Source organism: Salvelinus alpinus, chromosome 8 (genome assembly GCF_045679555.1).
Source record: "Salvelinus alpinus chromosome 8, SLU_Salpinus.1, whole genome shotgun sequence".
Lineage (NCBI taxonomy): Eukaryota > Metazoa > Chordata > Actinopteri > Salmoniformes > Salmonidae > Salvelinus > Salvelinus alpinus.
This window is the reverse complement of record NC_092093.1, coordinates 77469418-77489653: the sequence shown is the minus strand read 5'-3', so window position 1 is coordinate 77489653 and position 20236 is coordinate 77469418. Positions and strand designations below refer to the sequence as shown.

At 41.7% G+C, this 20236-nt stretch overlaps 1 protein-coding gene across 1 annotated transcript in view; it reads left to right on the top strand.

Annotated features, from left to right (window-relative positions):
- odad2 (outer dynein arm docking complex subunit 2) overlaps positions 1 to 20236 on the top strand; it is a 77805-nt gene that overhangs the window by 50997 nt on the left and 6572 nt on the right. The window contains exons 17-19 of the mRNA XM_071415150.1: positions 167 to 281; positions 6260 to 6448; positions 6712 to 6933. Of these exons, the coding sequence (XP_071271251.1) occupies positions 167 to 281; positions 6260 to 6448; positions 6712 to 6933 (526 nt within the window). The remainder of the gene's footprint in view (positions 1 to 166; positions 282 to 6259; positions 6449 to 6711; positions 6934 to 20236) is intronic.

The following is a 20236-nucleotide window of genomic DNA, read 5'->3' as shown; positions in this document are numbered from 1 at the left end:
GGTGGATAGATTATTTTGGCAAAGGAGAAATGCTCACTAACAGGGTTGTAAAACACATTTATCACTCTATTATCTTTCTTTATCTCTCTCTCTCTCTCTCTCTCTCTCTCTCTCTCTCTCTCTCTCTCTCTTTCTCTTTCTCTCTTTCTTCGCTCTTCTCCTACAGGATCATTGACCGTCTGGATGGAGTGCGTCTGCTCTGGTCCTTGTTGAAAAACCCAAACCCAGATGTCCAGGCCAGTGCTGCATGGGCCATTTGTCCATGCATTGAAAATGCAAAGGTACAGTACACCTAAGAAAATGGCATTTGTTTTAATTATTTAATTATTCTCTAATGGCAACACTGCTTAACAACATGTAAAACAAATTACACTGTTATAACGTTGTAAATAACATTAAGTCTCAACTTTTGCGTAAAAGTTATCATGTTCTATTACAGGTTTATATGTGTATGTTCATCATGTTTATATCATGGTTGTAGTATGTTCATCATGTTTATATCATGGTTGTAGTATGTTCATCATGTATATATCTTGGTTGTAATATGTTCATCATGTTTATCATGGTTGTAATATGTTCATGTTTATATCATGGTTGTGATACGTTCATCATGTTTATCTTGGTTGTGATACGTTCATCATGTTTATCATGGTTGTAATATGTTCATCATGTTTATCATGGTTGTAATATGTTCATCATGTTTATCATGGTTGTAATATGTTCATCATGTTTATCATGGTTGTAATATGTTCATCATGTTTATCATGGTTGTAATATGTTCATCATGTTTATCATGGTTGTAATATGTTCATCATGTTTATCATGGTTGTAATATGTTCATCATGTTTATCTTGGTTGTAATATGTTCATCATGTTTATATCATGGTTGTAGTATGTTCATCATGTTTATATCTTGGTTGTAATATGTTCATCATGTTTATCATGGTTGTAGTATGTTCATCATGTTTATCATGGTTGTAATATGTTCATCATGTTTATCTTGGTTGTAGTATGTTCATCATGTTTATATCTTGGTTGTAATATGTTCATGTTTATATGATGGTTGTAATATGTTTATATCATGGTTGTAATATGTTCATCATGTTTATATCTTGGTTGTAATATGTTCATCATGTTTATATCTTGGTTGTAATATGTTCATTATGTTTATCATGGTTGTAGTATGTTCATCATGTTTATCATGGTTGTAATATGTTCATCATGTTTATCTTGGTTGTAATATGTTCATCATGTTTATATCATGGTTGTAGTATGTTCATCATGTTTATATCTTGGTTGTAATATGTTCATCATGTTTATCTTGGTTGTAATATGTTCATTATGTGTATCTTGGTTGTAATATGTTCATTATGTTTATATCTTGGTTGTAATATGTTCATCATGTTTATATCTTGGTTGTAATATGTTCATCATGTTTATATCTTGGTTGTAATATGTTCATCATGTTTATATCATGGTTGTAATATGTTCATTATGTTTATCTTGGTTGTAATATGTTCATCATGTTTATCATGGTTGTAATATGTTCATCATGTTTATATCTTGGTTGTAGTATGTTCATCATGTTTATATCTTGGTTGTAGTATGTTCATTATGTTTATCTTGGTTGTAATATGTTCATCATGTTTATCATGGTTGTAATATGTTCATCATGTTTATATCTTGGTTGTAGTATGTTCATCATGTTTATATCTTGGTTGTAGTATGTTCATCATGTTTATATCTTGGTTGTAATATGTTCATCATGTTTATATCATGGTTGTAGTATGTTCATCATGGTTGTAGTATGTTCATCATGTTTATATCTTGGTTGTAATATGCTCATTATGTTTATCATGGTTGTAATATGTTCATCATGTTTATATCTTGGTTGTAATATGTTCATCATGGTTGTAATATGTTCATCATGTTTATATCTTGGTTGTAATATGTTCATCATGTTTATATCTTGGTTGTAATATGTTCATCATGTTTATATCTTGGTTGTAATATGTTCATCATGTTTATATCTTGGTTGTAATATGTTCATCATGTTTATATCTTGGTTGTAATATGTTCATCATGTTTATCATGGTTGTAATATGTTCATCATGTTTATATCTTGGTTGTAATATGTTCATCATGTTTATATCTTGGTTGTAATATGTTCATCATGTTTATATCTTGGTTGTAATATGTTCATCATGTTTATCATGGTTGTAATATGTTCATTATGTTTATCTTGGTTGTAATATGTTCATCATGTTTATATCTTGGTTGTAATATGTTCATCATGTTTATCATGGTTGTAATATGTTCATCATGTTTATATCTTGGTTGTAATATGTTCATCATGTTTATATCTTGGTTGTAATATGTTCATCATGTTTATCATGGTTGTAATATGTTCATTATGTTTATCTTGGTTGTAATATGTTCATCATGTTTATATCTTGGTTGTAATATGTTCATCATGTTTATCATGGTTGTAATATGTTCATCATGTTTATCATGGTTGTAATATGTTCATCATGTTTATCATGGTTGTAATATGTTCATCATGTTTATATCTTGGTTGTAATATGTTCATCATGTTTATCTTGGTTGTAATATGTTCATTATGTTTATCATGGTTGTAATATGTTCATCATGTTTATCATGGTTGTAATATGTTCATCATGTTTATATCTTGGTTGTAATATGTTCATCATGTTTATCATGGTTGTAATATGTTCATCATGTTTATCTTGGTTGTAATATGTTCATTATGTTTATCATGGTTGTAATATGTTCATCATGTTTATCTTGGTTGTGATACGTTCATCATGTTTATCTTGGTTGTGATACGTTCATCATGTTTATCTTGGTTGTAATATGTTCATCATGTTTATCTTGGTTGAATCCCTTTCTCACACTGTTCAGAAGCCTGTTTATATCATCATGAAGGTCAGCCTCCTTAAGCCTCTCTCGACAATCTGGTGTCGAGAGGTTGCTGCAGGGGTGACGTTGTGTCACTAGAGGCTTACATGAACCCTCCTCTAATACAAAGCAGAACACGCTGCTCTCTGTTGGTGAACTGGTGAACTGGGAAACAGGCAGCTGGCAGGCAGGCATGCAGGGAGAGACTTGGAGGAGTAATATCCTGTTCTGACTCCTCTGTTGAAAATCCTCAACATGCTCTGAGTTACAGAGTCATACAACCAGCAGCAGCTTCTTCTTACGAGCAGGGTGCCAGACAGACAGGCTGTGACTCCTGTGACCCCATTCTGCACATAAAGGCTGGGGTACATACTTCTACTGTCCAGTCCTCATGGCATAGGGCCTGCTGTATAGCATTCATATGCTGTCTGAATTCCAAATTGCACCCTATTCCCTATATAGTGCACTACTTTTGACCAGACGGCCCATAGGGATCTAGTCAAAAGTAGTGCACTATATAGGAAATAGGGTGCCATATGGGACTCACAGTCTATTGCGTTCATATAGAGCGGCTGAAGTATAGCTATCTAAATCCCCCTAATATTTCTGTCAGTGGGTTTGATTCCCAGGGCCGTTGTATCATTTTTCCAAAATACAAATGTAACGTTGTTCTATTAGATTATAGCCAAGATGAACGTAAACAGCTTGTCAGTTAGACAATCTGTTGACGTTTAAACAGATACATTGGGCCCAGCTCAGGCAGGTGTCTCAGTCTCAGTCCGGGTGAAGGGAGCTTTTCACTCGCTACAAGGAATTTTTCCGGACCAAAATTGTGACAAAAATGATCTATGGCAACCATATGGAAGAGGAGTACCGACCGGCTGCAGCTTGAACACTAACAAAGTTTGACCATGTTTGTCTGGACTTTACGGTGCCAATTTTTGTAGTGAATACATGAACATGCTCTTTGGTTGATTTCTGACACAGGGGCAATGACGAAAGCTAAATAGTGCGTTGGTTTTGCGAGCGAGGGGAACCTGATACTGCTCGATGCAGTAGTAGTTATATAGATAAAAGACCCATGTGGTTTTAGTTAGCAGCTCCACAGTGGATTTATGAGAGGATCAGGGTGTAAGTGCAGCTGCTGGATGCTCCAGTCCTTACCTCTACTCCTACTCAGGCATATACAGACACATACAAGAACAGTACGCCCCACTTGTACCGGCCTGCCTGGCCTTCCTGGACTGCCTGGACTGCCTGGACTACCTGGACTGCCTGGCCAGCTCCCTCTATGAGTAAAGCCCCAGTCATTATTGCAGTCAGCAGGGGCTTTGCAGTGAATCAGTCAATTAGCGTTGTTCCCTCGATCAAGGAGGTAACCTGCCCTGCTGCTCATGTAATGAAGTGCATTATTAAATTGCCTGGACACGGGCAACTTGCGATACCTGGTTTATTTCCCGTTTACATAGTAGCCTATGGACGTAGGAGCCTGATTGCTTGCTTGCTGGAGAGGGTCAGGGCAAACTACTCTGCTGCGCCACTTGGGCCGGCTTCCTTTCCCCCTCCCTCAGACTAGGCCAAATCACGCACACCGACCAGATAATGTGTTTTCTATTTCATTTCATCTTCGGGAAAAAGGGACAGCAGGATGGCCGGGGCCTTACGTGTGTAGCTTTATAATGCGGCGGTTTTCAGGGATCTGGGGTTCTGTCCAGGCCATGAAAGGGATCCTCACTAGTCCGCCGCCGCAGCTGGTGACTTGAGAAGCGCTTCCTCTGTCGCTGGTGAGTCGCGGCATCATCAGTATTCCTGAGGAAAGGCTTCCTGTGCTGTGTGCTCTCTGTGCTGTGTAGAAGCGGAGCGGGGGGTCAGCTCCGGGCACACACTGCCCCTCTGGCACCACATCTGAGGGGAGCAGAGAGAGACACACCACCGTGTCTCGTCTTGCTCTCTGAGCCCTGGCCTGTCAGAGCTAGAAGGTTGCATTCAACACTCCTCACTGTGCAGTGTGCACAGCCACGATACCTGCTGTGGTAGTGTCCCATTGTCACTGCTTTGGTTGGATATGCCTGCACTCCTGTCCCTCGTTGAATAGGCCACTCACATTGAGGCTAGTGTGAGTGTGGTTAACCGGGCAGTTATTATTGTATTTATCTTTTATTTAACGAGGTGAGTCCCATTGAGATGCAAATCTCTTTTACAAGTGGAGCCCTTGGCCTGGCACAACCACACACAACCCCCAAAGGGAGGGGGTTATGATTCATTACCTAGACAATAATGTCTACGTACAAAAAAACGAAGAAACAAGCTATATTAAATCCTCAATGTCCTAGATGGAGATATAATGTTGATGGATATGGAAATGGAGCATGCGTTGTGATGATTTGCACTCAGCCATCTCTAATTATACGCTTTCCATAATCTTGGTTTACTATTTTCATATTGCTGGAGAAAGGCTGGCAGTGGCTGTGTATGCCACCTTGATATATACCTCCTTTTGGTGCCGATTATGTTGAGTTGTGATTTTAAAAGAGGCCCGATCTGCCAAGCTTCATTGAAGGCTGCGTATGTGCCCACTCTCTTCCGCTGTGGTTCCTCAGAGAGCTTGGACGGCACAGCCCCATAAGTGGCTGAGAGTCCTGTGGTACCAGCTAGCCCACTGGTGCCATGCACTTAAACCAGTGTCTACGGTGCCAGCCTGGCCTGCATGGTCGGGGAAACACACCGACTCCTTCAGTTCCTCCGCACACTGATTCCGACACCATGTTTTGGTCCTGTGTTCTGAACAGTGTAACCTACATGGAGAGGTCATTAGATAGGCCTTCTGTTGAAGTAGTAAGCCTACCTGGGGGGGTAGAAAAGGCCTATCCAAATGGATAGGCTGACATTAGATCGGTCTGCTGTAGAAGGATTCGTTTCCCTTGGCCCTTGCATTTCTTAGCAAGAAATCCCATCAATTTTGCCCTGTTGATTTCTGTAAATGGCTTTTTATAACAAACGGATTATATCTCCCCTATGACATGCTTGATGAGGAATAGCTACTTGCACACCACACAGCCCATCCGTATTTACAATGGCCCTATCCGTAGAGGGGAAAGCAGGAGAGAGCCACGGCTACTCACCTTACCTCCGATTGGGCTGACTGGCTCTGATGGGGTTTTGATTGTTGCTAAGACTGATGAAAAGGCTTTTTCTTTTTCCTTTGCTTGTGTGTTTCTTTAGTTTTCTCTGCTTTGCTCAAATGCCCCTGCTTCCCTCCCTGCCCATTACACAGTCTCCCTGCGCCACTTCATTTCACAGATTGAGAACACCAAGCTAATAAGAGGCTTTTTACTTTTAGGATTCAGGGGAAATGGTGCGCTCATTTGTCGGTGGATTGGAACTGATTGTTAATTTGCTGAAATCAACAAACAAAGAGGTACTGGCGAGCGTGTGTGCCGCCATAGCCAAAATAGCCAAAGACGAAGAGAATCTGGCAGTCATCACTGACCACGGGGTTGTACCGATGCTGGCCAAGCTGACAAACACAGTAAGTACACCTCAAAATACTTAGAATCCTACTCAATTAGCCTGTGTGTTTACTGGGAATCTTCAGTCCTGTTGTAAATGGACTGTCTATGATACCATCATCTCAGTTGTAATTTAAAAGTTCACTGTAGTGTTTGAAACAAACTCTATTGAGTAGTATTTATAGCCTAGGCCCGGGTCAAAAGTAGTGCACTATATAGGGAATAGGGTGCCATTTGAGATGCAGCCATAGATGTCTGTTGTCCTATTTTCTCTGTTTTACAGACTGATGATAAACTGCGTCGTCACCTGGCTGAGGCCATTGCCCGTTGCTGCATGTGGGGCAGTAACAGGGTGTTGTTTGGGGAGGCGGGGGCCGTGGCCCCCCTCGTCCGTTACCTGAAGTCCAAGGACTCCTCAGTCCACCAGGCCACAGCTCAGGCCCTTTTCCAGCTCTCCAAGGACCCCAACAACTGCATCACCATGCACGACAACGGAGTGGTCAAGGTATGTTCTTTGGCCCCTGATGTTTTCAATCACTTTTTAGCTCACAACCACTTGTCCTTTCCATACCTAGTGGTCAAGGTATGTTCATTAATATCTTTGCTCATGATCATTCACTTAAAAAAAACACTCGAAATAATCTTATGAATAGAACACTTGATAAAACTTGTGGTTTTCGGACATGTGTGAAACATGTCAGAAAAAAAAGTATATATTTTTTTCACATGCCAACAAATCACGTGAAAAATGTAATGTGGGTAAAACGGATACGTGAGTCAGACACGTGGTTTATGGACACGTGTGACGGATTTTTCACATGTACATTTTTCACATGACTCAGACACGTGGTTTAGAGATTTGAATTTGAGATTTGAAGTGCGCCATATTGCTGAATGGTACCAAAAAATAACTAAGGATCATGGTGAAAGTGGCTGTAACTAGCAAAAGATCATGGTCGATGTAGTCGTTTTCATCCTGCCTGAGAGAGTTAACCATGGAGCCTCCTCGTAGCCTGCAGGCCTGTGATTGATTGACTCACCACCTTATAAGACCATAAGGCAAAATTTGAAATTGTTTTCTTTACATTGGATAAAAGTAGAGACTTAGAGCTACAAAATGGTATATCATACACTGCATTTTGGGAAAGTAATTCTGCTTTGAAAAGTTGCTAAACTTGTAAACTCACTTTTGAGAAACTGGCCTTTGAATGTTTTGGTATCTAGTGAAGAGCTCTTCTTTGTCTACACCAATTCAGCACCGTTCACACCCTCTTAAGCTTTAGCCCCACCCATCTCGTTTCGCATTCGGAGCGCACACTCGACGCTCTGGCCGATGATTTGTTTACCTCTGGATAACATGAAAACAACCTAACCAGCTCTACTGGCAACAATGTTATTACGCTTTTTTGCCGACGTTTACTATATTCATTGCGTGCTGTACACTTTATCTTAAGACATGTAGCTAGCTAGGTAAACAATGAACCTAGCTAGGTAAACAGCGTGTAAGATCACACACGTCACGTAACGTTAGCTAACGAGCCAGCCAGTTAATGTTAGCGAGTTAAACAACAATGAACATAGTGCCAAATCATGTCGTTACTACCCTGTATGAATATGCTGGGAGCTAACCAACCAGGTTCAATGTTAGCTAGCTAACATTAGGCTCTAACTAGAAAAGCAAACGGCTCTGGGAAATTAAAAATAACGTCAGCTAGGGAGCCAGCCAGCTAATGTTAGCGAGCTAGCTAACAGTACACGTTATCTTGAAATGAAACCACTTTCTGTCAAAATTAGAAATGTATAATATCTGAAAATGGAGCTAGCTAACGCTAGACTGTCTTACCTGTATACATCATCATGCATGATGGACACGACTCCCTGTCACGGATGTCATACCACGGTTGCCCTTAGTTTGAAGACGTAAACTGGAGACAGGTGTTTTCTCCGTCTCTTTAGCTATCATACTCTAATTCCACTGATTTCAAAACTTGATCCTCCAGAAAGTGGAGAGCGACACTTATGCAGCTCCACTACACAATTTAAAAAAAATTAAGTCGCGTTCGACAGGATTACCAACACAGACTGGCCAGCTCAAATAGACAGAAGCCTTCTATATGGCAGACCAATCCAAACGCCGAACTCGGCATGTCCAGCCCACTCATTATCTCAGCCAATCATGTCTAGTGGGAAGGTTGCTGACTTTTTCTGTGGCTTAACCAACAAGGCTCGTAATTTAACAATTGTTTTCGTATTTACAGATGGCATGACAAGTTTATTATTAAGGCACATGAAAGTTCACAAGTTCCAGAAGGCATTTCTGACAAAAAACGCATTTTTATAAAAAAAAACGAAAGAAAACGTTAAAATGGCTCTCCTGTGAAGTCATGACTTGCGACATGCGCCTAGTTTCATGAAACGGGTCACAAATGTAGTACTCAGAAATAGTGATTCTAATTAAATAGAATCACTATTTAATTAAATATCTCTATTTATAGCGAACTTTAAAATAATTCACTGTGGGGATTGAATTTGATCATCATAAATGGCCTTCTACATTTTTTGGTTTGGCCCTTCTGGCGATCGTAATTTACATAGGCTTTCTAGGACTTTTGACACAGCTAGGTTGCTACGCAGTAGCCGACCAGCAGAGCTTATGACTTCACCCTCCAGACCAGACACTGGGTGCCTGTAGTAAATCCATTAGCTGCTCCTCTCTGTCTGTCACTTGCTCCGTGCACACAGCTCGTTCTGCATGCACTCTGTTCATGGCGCTCTGAGTCATTGAGTATCCATAGCAACGGCTACGCTCGGGCTGCTCTGCTCAATGAAGAGACATGAGAGAGCAGTTAGCTGTTAGCTATTTTTCGTCACTCTAAACTCAACATAACTCAAGGAACATATTATTTTCTGTGAAATAATCTCTCCTGTCTCATATTTCACGAGGTTGGAAGCACTTCTGACTCCATGTTATGATCTTATTCAGATATAATTGTACTGCGCAGCAGAGCACGCGCAAATGGCTCAGCTTCAAAGTGTTAGTGATCAATTTAATGATAACTGAGCCCTGCAAGTACCCTAATTATTGATGAAAAAACAGGCCCGACCCGGATGTATAATATCAGGGGCGTCGGGCTCGTGTCGGGTAGCAGAGCTCTAATGTGGTTTCCCAACATTTCACGTGATATTATACGTTTCACGTGTGCTTTTGCAACTGGCGGGATTAGAACCTGGGTCTCCCACGAGAGAAACCAACGTCATGACCATTCAACCAACACTCATTTTAAAGTCGCAGTCGACTCATGTCCGCAACACTATCACATGTGCATTTTCACATTTCAATGTCAACTAGTGCTTTCAAACGTGTCTTCGCTGACATTTTCAACCTCTCCCTGACCCAGTCCGTAATACCTACATGTTTAAAGTAGACCACCATAGTACCTGTGCCCAAGAACGCCAAGGTAACCTGTCTAAATGACTATTGCCCCGTAGCACTCACATCTGTAGGCATGAAATGCTTTGAAAGGCTGGTCACGGCTCACATCAACACCATCATCCCAAACACCCTGGACCCACTCCAATTTGCATACCGCACCAACAGATCCACAGTTGATGCAATCTCTATTGCACTCACACTGCCCTCTCACACCTAGACAAGAGGAACACCTACGGTATGTGAGATTGCTGTGCATTAACTACAGCTCAGCATTCAACACCATAGTCCCCTCCAAGTTCATCATTAAGTTGGGACTGAACACCTCCCTCTGCAACTGGATTCTGGACTTCCTGACGGGACGCCCCCAGGTGGGGAGGGTACAACACTGCCACACTGACCCTCAACACGGGGGCCCCTCAGGGGTGTGTGCTTAGTCCCCTCCTGTACTCCATGTTCACCCACAAATGCGACTTCAACACCATCATTACGTTTACTGACGATGACGATGAGATAGCCTATAGGGAGGAAGTCAGAGTCCTGGCAGTGTGGTGCCAGGACAACAACCTCAGCCTGACAAAGGAGCTAATCGTGGACTGTAGGAAACGGAGGGCCAAGCACGCCCCCATTCACATCGACAGGGCTGTAGCGGAGCTGGTCGAGAGCTTCAAGTTCGTCGGTGTCCACATCACTAAGATGTATCATGGTCCACACAAACCAACACAGTCGTGAAGAGGGCACAACTACGCCTCTTCCCCCTCAGGAGGCTGAAAAAATGGCATGGGCCGTAAGATCCTCAAAAGTTATACAGGTGCATCATTGAGAGCATCTTGACTGGGTCCATCACCACATGGTATTTCAACTGCTTGGCATCCGACCGCAAGGCACTACAGAGGGTAGTGCGTACGGCCCTGTACATCACTGGGACCTAGCTCCCTACCATCCAGGATTTCTATACCAGGCGGTGTCAGGCGAAGGCCCTAAAAATTGTCAAAGACTCCAGTCGTGGGCGGTTCTCTCTGCTACTGCACGGAAAGCGGTACCGATGCACCAAGTCTGGAACCAACAGGACCCTGAACCGTTTCTACCCCCAAGCCATAAGACTGCTAAATAGTTAGTCTGGCTACCTATTTGGTTAACTATTTAACTATCTGCATTTGAGTCATCACATATTCAGCTGCTACGGTTTATTATCTATCCTGTTTCCTAGTCACTTTATCCCTACTTACAGTGGGGAGAACAAGTATTTGATACACTGCCGATTTTGCAGGTTTTCCTACTTACAAAGCATGTAGAGGTCTGTAATTTTTATCATAGGTACACTTCAACTGTGAGAGACGGAATCTAAAACAAAAATCCAGAAAATCAAATTGTATGATTTTTAAGTAATTAATTTGCATTTTATTGCATGACATAAGTATTTGATACATCAGAAAAGCAGAACTTAATATTTGGTACAGAAACCTTTGTTTGCAATTACAGAGATCATACGTTTCCTGTAGTTCTTGACCAGGTTTGCACACACTGCAGCAGGGATTTTGGCCCACTCCTCCATACAGACCTTCTCCAGATCCTTCAGGTTTCGGGGCTGTCGCTGGGCAATACGGACTTTCAGCTCCCTCCAAAGATTTTCTATTGGGTTCAGGTCTGGAGACTGGCTAGGCCACTCCAGGACCTTGAGATGCTTCTTACGGAGCCACTCCTTAGTTGCCCTGGCTGTGTGTTTCGGGTCGTTGTCATGCTGAAAGACCCAGCCACGACCCATCTTCAATGCTCTTACTGAGGGAAGGAGGTTGTTGGCCAAGATCTCGCGATACATGGCCCCATCCATCCCCCCCTCAATACGGTGCAGTCGTCTGTCCCCTTTGCAGAAAAGCATCCCCAAAGAATGATGTTTCCACCTCTATTCTTCACGGTTGGGATGGTGTTCTTGGGGTTGTACTCATCCTTCTTCTTCCTCCAAACACGGCGAGTGGAGTTTAGACCAAAAAGCTCTATTTTTGTCTCATCAGACCACATGACCTTCTCCCATTCCTCCTCTGGATCATTCAGATGGTCATTGGCAAACTTCAGACGGGCCTGGACATGCGCTGGCTTGAGCAGGGGGACCTTGCGTGCGCTGCAGGATTTTAATCCATGACGGCGTAGTGTGTTACTAATGGTTTTCTTTGAGACTGTGGTCCCAGCTCTCTTCAGGTCATTGACCAGGTCCTGCCGTGTAGTTCTGGGCTGATCCCTGACCTTCCTCATGATCATTGATGCCCCACGAGGTGAGATCTTGCATGGAGCCCCAGACCGAGGGTGATTGACCGTCATCTTGAACTTCTTCCATTTTCTAATAATTGCGCCAACAGTTGTTGCCTTCTCACCAAGCTGCTTGCTTATTGTCCTGTAGCCCATCCCAGCCTTGTGCAGGTCTACAATTTTATCCCTGATGTCCTTACACAGCTCTCTGGTCTTGGCCATTGTGGAGAGGTTGGAGTCTGTTTGATTGAGTGTGTGGACAGGTGTCTTTTATACAGGTAACAAGTTCAAACAGGTGCAGTTAATACAGGTAATGAGTGGAGAACAGGAGGGCTTCTTAAAGAAAAACTAACAGGTCTGTGAGAGCCGGAATTCTTACTGGTTGGTAGGTGATCAAATACTTATGTCATGCAATAAAATGCAAATAAATTACTTAAAAATCATACAATTTGATTTTCTGGATTTTTGTTTTAGATTCCGTCTCTCACAGTTGAAGTGTACCTATGATAAAAAATTACAGCCCTCTATATGCTTTGTAAGTAGGAAAACCTGCAAAATCGGCAGTGTATCAAATACTTGTTCTCCCCACTGTATATGTACATACATAGCTACCTCAATTACCTCGTACCCCTGCACATTGACTCTGTACCCCATGTATATAGCTACGTTTTCTTATTTTTGTATTATTTTTATTACGTGTTATTACTTTTCTATTATTTCTCTATTTTCTCTCTCTCTGCATTGTTGGGAAGAGACCGTAAACAATTTCACTGTTAGTCTACACCTGTTGTTTACGACGCATGTGACAAATAAAATGTTATTGATTTGATTCAGAACATTTATTGAGTTTCTCAGGATTTGCTGTGATTAATCATGATTATCGCATATTCATAATTTGCTCAAATTGAGCTGTAATTTAAGAGTTTTTATACAAAAAAGCGTTACAAGAATATTGCCGTTTTGATTTTGTCCAAAGTATCAAAATCAGGAATATTGATAAACACTTTATTTAACCTCAGTCAACTTGTTTGGACCTCGTGTTGTTGTTTTTAGATGTATAGATGATGTATTGAGGATGTTTTCAATGTATTTTGAACGCTTTCAGACATTGTGATTGAAAAAAATGAAGGTTTTTCACGTGAAACTGCATATCCGATTTTCACATGGGAAGGTTTTTAACATGTGAAACCGCAAATTCCACATGTGCAACTGCAATTCACATGGGAGGTGAAAACATGTTTTTCTTCTCACATGTGAAAGGTGGTATTAACATGTGAACTCTAATACATGTGAAAATATGGTTTCCATGTGAAATTTAAGCTCAACATGTGCCATTTCATGTGGAAATTCCTCAAACGTTCTCCTCACACCTTCATAGAATTTATTTTAATTTATCAAATTAAATTTTATTTTCAGCATTCTGTTTTGCAGTTTTAGCTGGTAATTTAATGAGCCCCATCACTCTACTATGTTTTAGCGATGTGTGAAAACACTGATAATAAACTTTGAAAACCTGTAACTATTTTCAGAGCCTTTGACCAAAGAAGCAGAAACAAAGGTAGTTTTATTCTCGTCCGAAACATGACTCCACATTCTAACTGTCATGGGAGTTCAGAAAAGCAAACAACTCAATGTGTGCGAAGTGCCACTTCCCTTGTAAACCCTAGATGCCATTACAGAGCAAGTCAAAAGGCTGTATCTTGGGTAACTGTTGTTAAGAGTTGTCCCTGGACATGAGAGCAGAATGTGTCAGTGACATGTTTTAGGCCAAGGAACAGGGCCAAGGAGAACAACACTATGTTATGGTGGATATACTTTCAAATGACTGCACTGCTTCACTGAGAAGAACATCTACTAAGTTAGAAGCAGTCTAAGCTACGTCGTTCCAGTTCCTTGGTTCTAATCCATAAGTGACTGAGAATAGAGAACAGTGAGTGTTTCATACAGAATAATACTATTTTATTATCTTCATTTTCCGATACTTTTTCCAAATTAGTCGTGTTTATATTTATACGTGACTTTGAAGTAAAGATTTTATGTTTAGATTGAAACTGTATTTAATGGCATGTTGTAGAGAACGGCGTAATGCAATGTTTGGGGATTTATTTTTATTTTTATCACATTACTTTCAGAAGGAGATTTTTACGTGAGATATCTTTTGTGACCACATAGGGTTAACCTACTTTTTTCCCCGACAACAACTGCAATGTAAATTATGAAGGGGTTCTGCCATTGGAGCCAAATATTTTTTTCCCATGTTCATTTAATGGTGTACTTTAGCTTGATCTACTGTTGCAGTATATGTGGTTCAACACTACCCATAATTGGTAGCTGGACTGAACATTGGGTGTTCCGAAAGAGTAATGTCCAATTTTGCAAAAGTCATTAAGAAGAATGTTTTTTGTACTTCAAGCCACCACAAAAACTGGACAGCTGTGTGTTTGTGTGTGTGTGTGTGTGTGTGTCCGTACGCATGTTTGCTTGTGAGTGTGTACATATGTTCGTGTGTGTGTCTGCATGCCCTGCATACCACTCTTTTAATCAGTCTCTTTCTGTTTGCTCTTATTAATGTACCAGTGCAGAGTAAGTTGTTTCAACACAACTCCAAAATGTATTTTGGGATTATAAAGAGCTTAATTACGAGGGGGAAAAAGGCAGGTTACGTTACACCACTATTGCGTGTTTAATTTGTTCTTAATCTGAGCGGTGAAAAGGAAACGCACAGGCGGCTGCATTGTTTCAGCCTGACTGGGTTCATACGAACAGTCTGCTGATATATACCTGCCTGATCCCTAGACAACATTGCGAAACATTACGACACAAGAGCCTGTCGGTGGTTAAACACTGAGAGAGGCATTGAGGCCTAGCTGTGTTATGTACATCCTGCTTCTGATCTATGGATTGGTTTGACCGAGAATGTGTTCGAACAATATTTCCTGTCTTTTAAAAACAAAAAATGGGTTTGAGTAGGGTTTATCAAGAAGCGATGCTTGGCTCTCTGTCGGTGTAATTTACGGCCCAGTGTAAAATTAAAGACTGCCTCTTGTGTTATTGCAACCGTATTTCAAAGGGCCTTTCTCTGCCATTGAAAAGCTCTCAAAACATGTACACCCGCAAGTTGTATAATGATTTTGTAGGATTTTCTCTCATTCCCCCTCTCTCCTAACATTCTGTTCAGTACTGTATGTAACTTTCCTCCCCAGCATTCTTAATGGTGTATAACTTAGTCCCCTAAGCTTAGCAGAGGAAATTAAGCATTGAAAAGAAAGTATTTTACACTGGAAAACACATTAGTGACCCGTCTGAGTCTTTTCTCACATTTTTTATGTTCCTCGGTCTTAAAAATATCCAAACGCCATTTCATTGCATCTCTTCAAATTTCATAAACTGTATTAAAACCTTGTAATATTGTATGAAAAATATGAAAACATCTTTATATGAGCAGAATAAAAACCACAACATTTTTTACAGCGTGTTTGCCTTGGTGATTTCATTAGACAATCAAAATGTTTAGCTTAGATTCCGTTTTTCAGAATGACTCAGTCTTGTGCTTTACGTCATGGTGTTATCGTGTGTTTTGTCATTGTGTTGTCGTGTGTTTGGTCATTGTGTTATCGTGTGTTTGGTAATTGTGTTCATGTGTGTTTTGTCATAGTGTTAGTGTGTGTTTTGTCATAGTGTTAATGTGTGTTTTGTCATAGTGTTAGTGTGTGTTTTGTCATAGTGTTAGTGTGTGTTTTGTCATAGTGTTAGTGTGTGTTTTGTCATAGTGTTAGTGTGTGTTTTGTCATAGTGTTAGTGTGTGTTTTGTCATTGTGTTATTTATTGTGTTTTATCACAGTGTTAATGTGTGTTTTGTCATAGTGTTAATGTGTGTTTTGTCCTGCGTTCCCTGGTTCTGTTGGGGAGCTCTGTGAACAAGCGCAGAGCGTGTTCAGGAGAGAGGAGCATTCAGGGGCCACTAGCTTTCCCAGAGGAAGTGTCTACCAGAGCTAAGCAGAAAAAGCTCCAAGATGAATTGTCCTTCCTGTTTGAGTTGACATCTACACTTGGTATCTCACAGTTTTATAAGGATGGTGCTTTATTTTGTCCCTTTTACAAAATCAACACGCCCTCTTTGCTTTACATCGCTTCCAGAGGGCTGTGGATTGTTTGCTGAAACCATAAATCCTTGTGGACAGCTTCAGCTAGCTTTCTGTATTAAAGGGGCTCTTTCATAAGACAAGCTTTGTGAAGTAAAATGATGTAAATTACAAAATGCGCGTGGTAGGTATTCCAGAGAATGGCCGTTGCCAGCTCCTAGCTCGTATGTATTTTAGGCTTTAAATCTCAAAATTCTAAAAACGTTTGCACTGTTGTTGCCATGTATACTCAGTCAACTCTTTGCACTGTCGGTGTTTGTTTTCATTTTCTCTGCTCTACACGCTCAAACTGAACTAGTGAACAAGACAAGGGAGAGAATAAATAGAGGGAGGGAAGGAGTGAGAGTGAAAGAGAGAGTGAGAGCAGCAGTCAGAATTTCAAACGGCACCATCTCAGAAGAAAGATTTCTGAAGTTTCCTCTTAGTCATGCTCTATCTGTAACAGAATGTCATGTTGTGGACTGGATGTGGTATGCAGATGATACCACTAGCATACACCACTGGTGCTGCTCTCTGCAGCTAGCTACTATGTATGAAATACCTAGTGTGTTATGTGTTAGGCCTGCCTGGCGATATGACTCAAGCCTTTCTCTAAAGTCTGGTCTGGAATGAGGAGGAATGTCCAGTTCCAGCAGCTCTCTCAGGTTGGACTTCCTCGTGTGTGTGTGTGTGTGTGTGTGTGTGTGTGTGTGTGTGTGTGTGTGTGTGTGTGTGTGTGTGTGTGTGTGTGTGAAACTATAGATTTAGAGAGAAAGTCTTACAGTACAGTAAACTTTCCATGAGTCAAACCCCCCCAAATCATTGATTTGAAGCTGGGTTTTTCTCTTCTGACACTTCTGAAAAAGAGATGGGGGGGAACACAGCTAAATGGTCCTGGCTCATTGGAGGCCGTAGGGAACGTTGTTTACCTTGACTTCCCTTAGTAACTTCCCTTCCCCTCGACCCAGAGCTCAGCTCAGCTAAATGCAGCCTGTTTGTGTTGTTTGCCCATAGCATGGAAAGAGCAGGAGGCTGAACCAGGATGTTCGGTCCCAAATGGCACCCTATTCCCTATATAGTGCACAAATTTTGCCTCTGGTCAAAAGTAGCGCACTATATATGTAATAGGGTGCCATTTGGGACGCATCCAAGGGAACGCTGGGCCAGGGGTCTGAGTCTGTAATGCCTGGTTGGTTGTCAGACCCAGGAGCTTTTCTAGGGGGATTTAGAGATCCTAACTCCTCAGGAAGCAGCAGCCCAACACCGGAGCACTTAACACTGTGACACCTCCATGTGTGATGGGAGGGGATGTGTGTGTTCATGCATTGCACATGCTAATGCAACACTGTGCAGCAGGGCAGGCCTCCCACTCCCCAGCTCAGCCTGAGAGCCAGAAAGCAGCCAGGGGAAGCAGCGTGCTCTGCTCCTGCAGCTCACTTCTCTTTTAGGAGGGCAGGACTCCCAAGAGTCCCTCTGAAGTTCGAAAAACCTCACTCTCCTGATTCATTTCTCGAACGAGCGCGAGCAAGTGTTCATGTTACCATGGTTTGGGAATATTCTAACAAGTGGTGTATTATAGTCTTTGAGATCCCAGCTGGGGAGGAGGAAGAGAGAAAAAATGCAAAGAGACACGCTTATCTTAGCCCATAACTGTGCGCTTGGGGAGACCTTATTTGGCCACGTCTGAATAACATGCTATGATGTTGGCAAAATGCTGCTTCTGGCACTTTGCAGGCATCCTCTCTTTTCACAAAAGAGACTTGTGTCTGAGCCTAGCTGCATGTTTTCTGGACCTTGTGTATATAACATTTGCGTTTCAGAGGTGTTTTGGATGCTATTTAAAAACCCGTATAAAAACCATATAAACTGATGTTACCACAGAAATACTAACTGATACACTGATTCATTGAAAGAGACCCGTATTCATAGGCCAACATCCATTTTTTTCTTTCTCCCAATGCAGGGAATGAATGGGAATGGAATGGTGGTATTATTTTCTCAGCTTTTTGGGGGTTGTCAATGTTCTCCCAGAGTGTGTCAGTTTGTGTGCTCACTGCTCATACACGGAGAGGAGATAGAAGCCTCATCTTTCATCTGTTTTCCTTTCACTATTTATCTTTGAGCAGAACATTCTGGGAATGTCTTTCTCTCCGCTCTCTGGCACTGCGCTAGGCCGCTAGCTAACCACACAAATGTGCGACGCAGCCTTTTTAGTTTGCATGTAACACAAAAAGAGTCAGAGTTCAACCTCACACTGACATACATTATGAACACAATGATAGCATGGGAACAGAACAGAGACCTGTAATGTCCTGTAATGTCCCGACCAGTGGTAAACTCACTGTCAGGGCCAAGGGCAGGCTGGTTGAAATAGATGGAGATGCATGATGTGAGGATCTATTAGATTACTTTAGAGGCAGATGTTCACGTTAAAACACATGAACAAACACACACACACGTGCACGTGCAGCACATGGGGATTCGTGAAACGTAGTCCTCATCCTGAAGCTTTTCGTGTGACGCCGACTGGTAAGATGCTTCAGGAGGGCAGTCATGTGTGTTATTAAGCCAGAGGTCCTGGATCTGAGACGAATCAGGAGGAATTGGTACTCGCTAAGCAAGCAGCGTGACGTACTTTACGCGCACACACAGACACACACACTATTATATTAATGATACAGTACAAACCTCATTAAGGATCTCCATGAAGAATGCTCTGCATGTGAAAGACAGAAGAATCCAACCTGGTCTCAGAACATTTCGTATTATTCTGTACGTAAATCTGAAATACTTGATTTAATATGATATGTTACGTTTCATATGGTACAGTTGAAGTCAGAAGTTTACATACACTTAGGTTGGAGTCATTAAAACTCGTTTTTCAACCACTTCACACATTTCTTGTTAACAAACTATACAGTCGTGGCCAAAAGTTTTGAGAATGACACAAATATTCATTTCCACAAACTTTGCTGCTTCAGTGTCTTTAGATATTTTTGTCAGATGTTACTATGGAATACTGAAGTATAATTACAAGCATTTCATAAGTGTCAAAGGCTTTTATTGACAAGTTGATGCAAAGAGTCAATATTTGCAGTGTTGACCCTTCTTTTTCAAGACCTCTGCAATCCACCCTGGCATGTTGTCAATTAACTTCTGGGCCACATCCTGACTGACGGCAGCCCATTCTTGCATAATCAATGCTTAGAGTTTGTCAGAATTTGTGGGTTTTTGTTTGTCCCACCCGCCTCTTGAGGATTGACCACAAATTCTCAATGGGATAAAGGTCTGGGGAGTTTCCTGGCCATGGACCCAAAATATCGATGTTTTGTTCCCCGAGCCACTTAGCTATCACTTTTGCCTTATGGCAAGGTGCTCCATCATGCTGGAAAAGGCATTGTTCGTCACCAAACTGTTCCTGAATGGTTGGGAGAAGTTGCTGTTGAAGGATGTGTTGGTACCATTCTTTATTCATTGCTGTGTTCTTAGGCAAAATTGTGAGTGAGCCCACTCCCTTGGCTGTGAAGCAACCCCACACATGAATGGTCTCAGGATGCTTTACTGTTGGCATGACACAGGACTAATGGTAGCGCTCACCTTGTCTTCTCCTGACAAGCTTTTTTCCGGATGCGCCAAACAATCGGAAAGGGGATTCATCAGAGAAAATGACTTTAGCCCAGTCCTCAGCAGTCCAGTCCCTGTACCTTTTGCAGAATATCAGTCTGTCCCTGATGTTTTTCCTGGAGAGAAGTGGCTTCTTTGCTGCCCTTCTTGACACCAGGCCATCCTCCAAAAGTCTTCGCCTCACTGTGCGTGCAGATGCACTCACACCTGCCTGCTGCCATTCCTGAGCAAGCTCTGTACTGGTGGTGCCCCGATCCTGTAGCTGAATCAACTTTAGGAGACGGAGAGCGGGGGGCGCTAGAGAGCGTGCTATGGAGTAGACGTGCTTTGCTAGAGCTCCGCTCAATTTTGAAACAAATTAGTATTTATCTTAACCTCTCACAACCTAT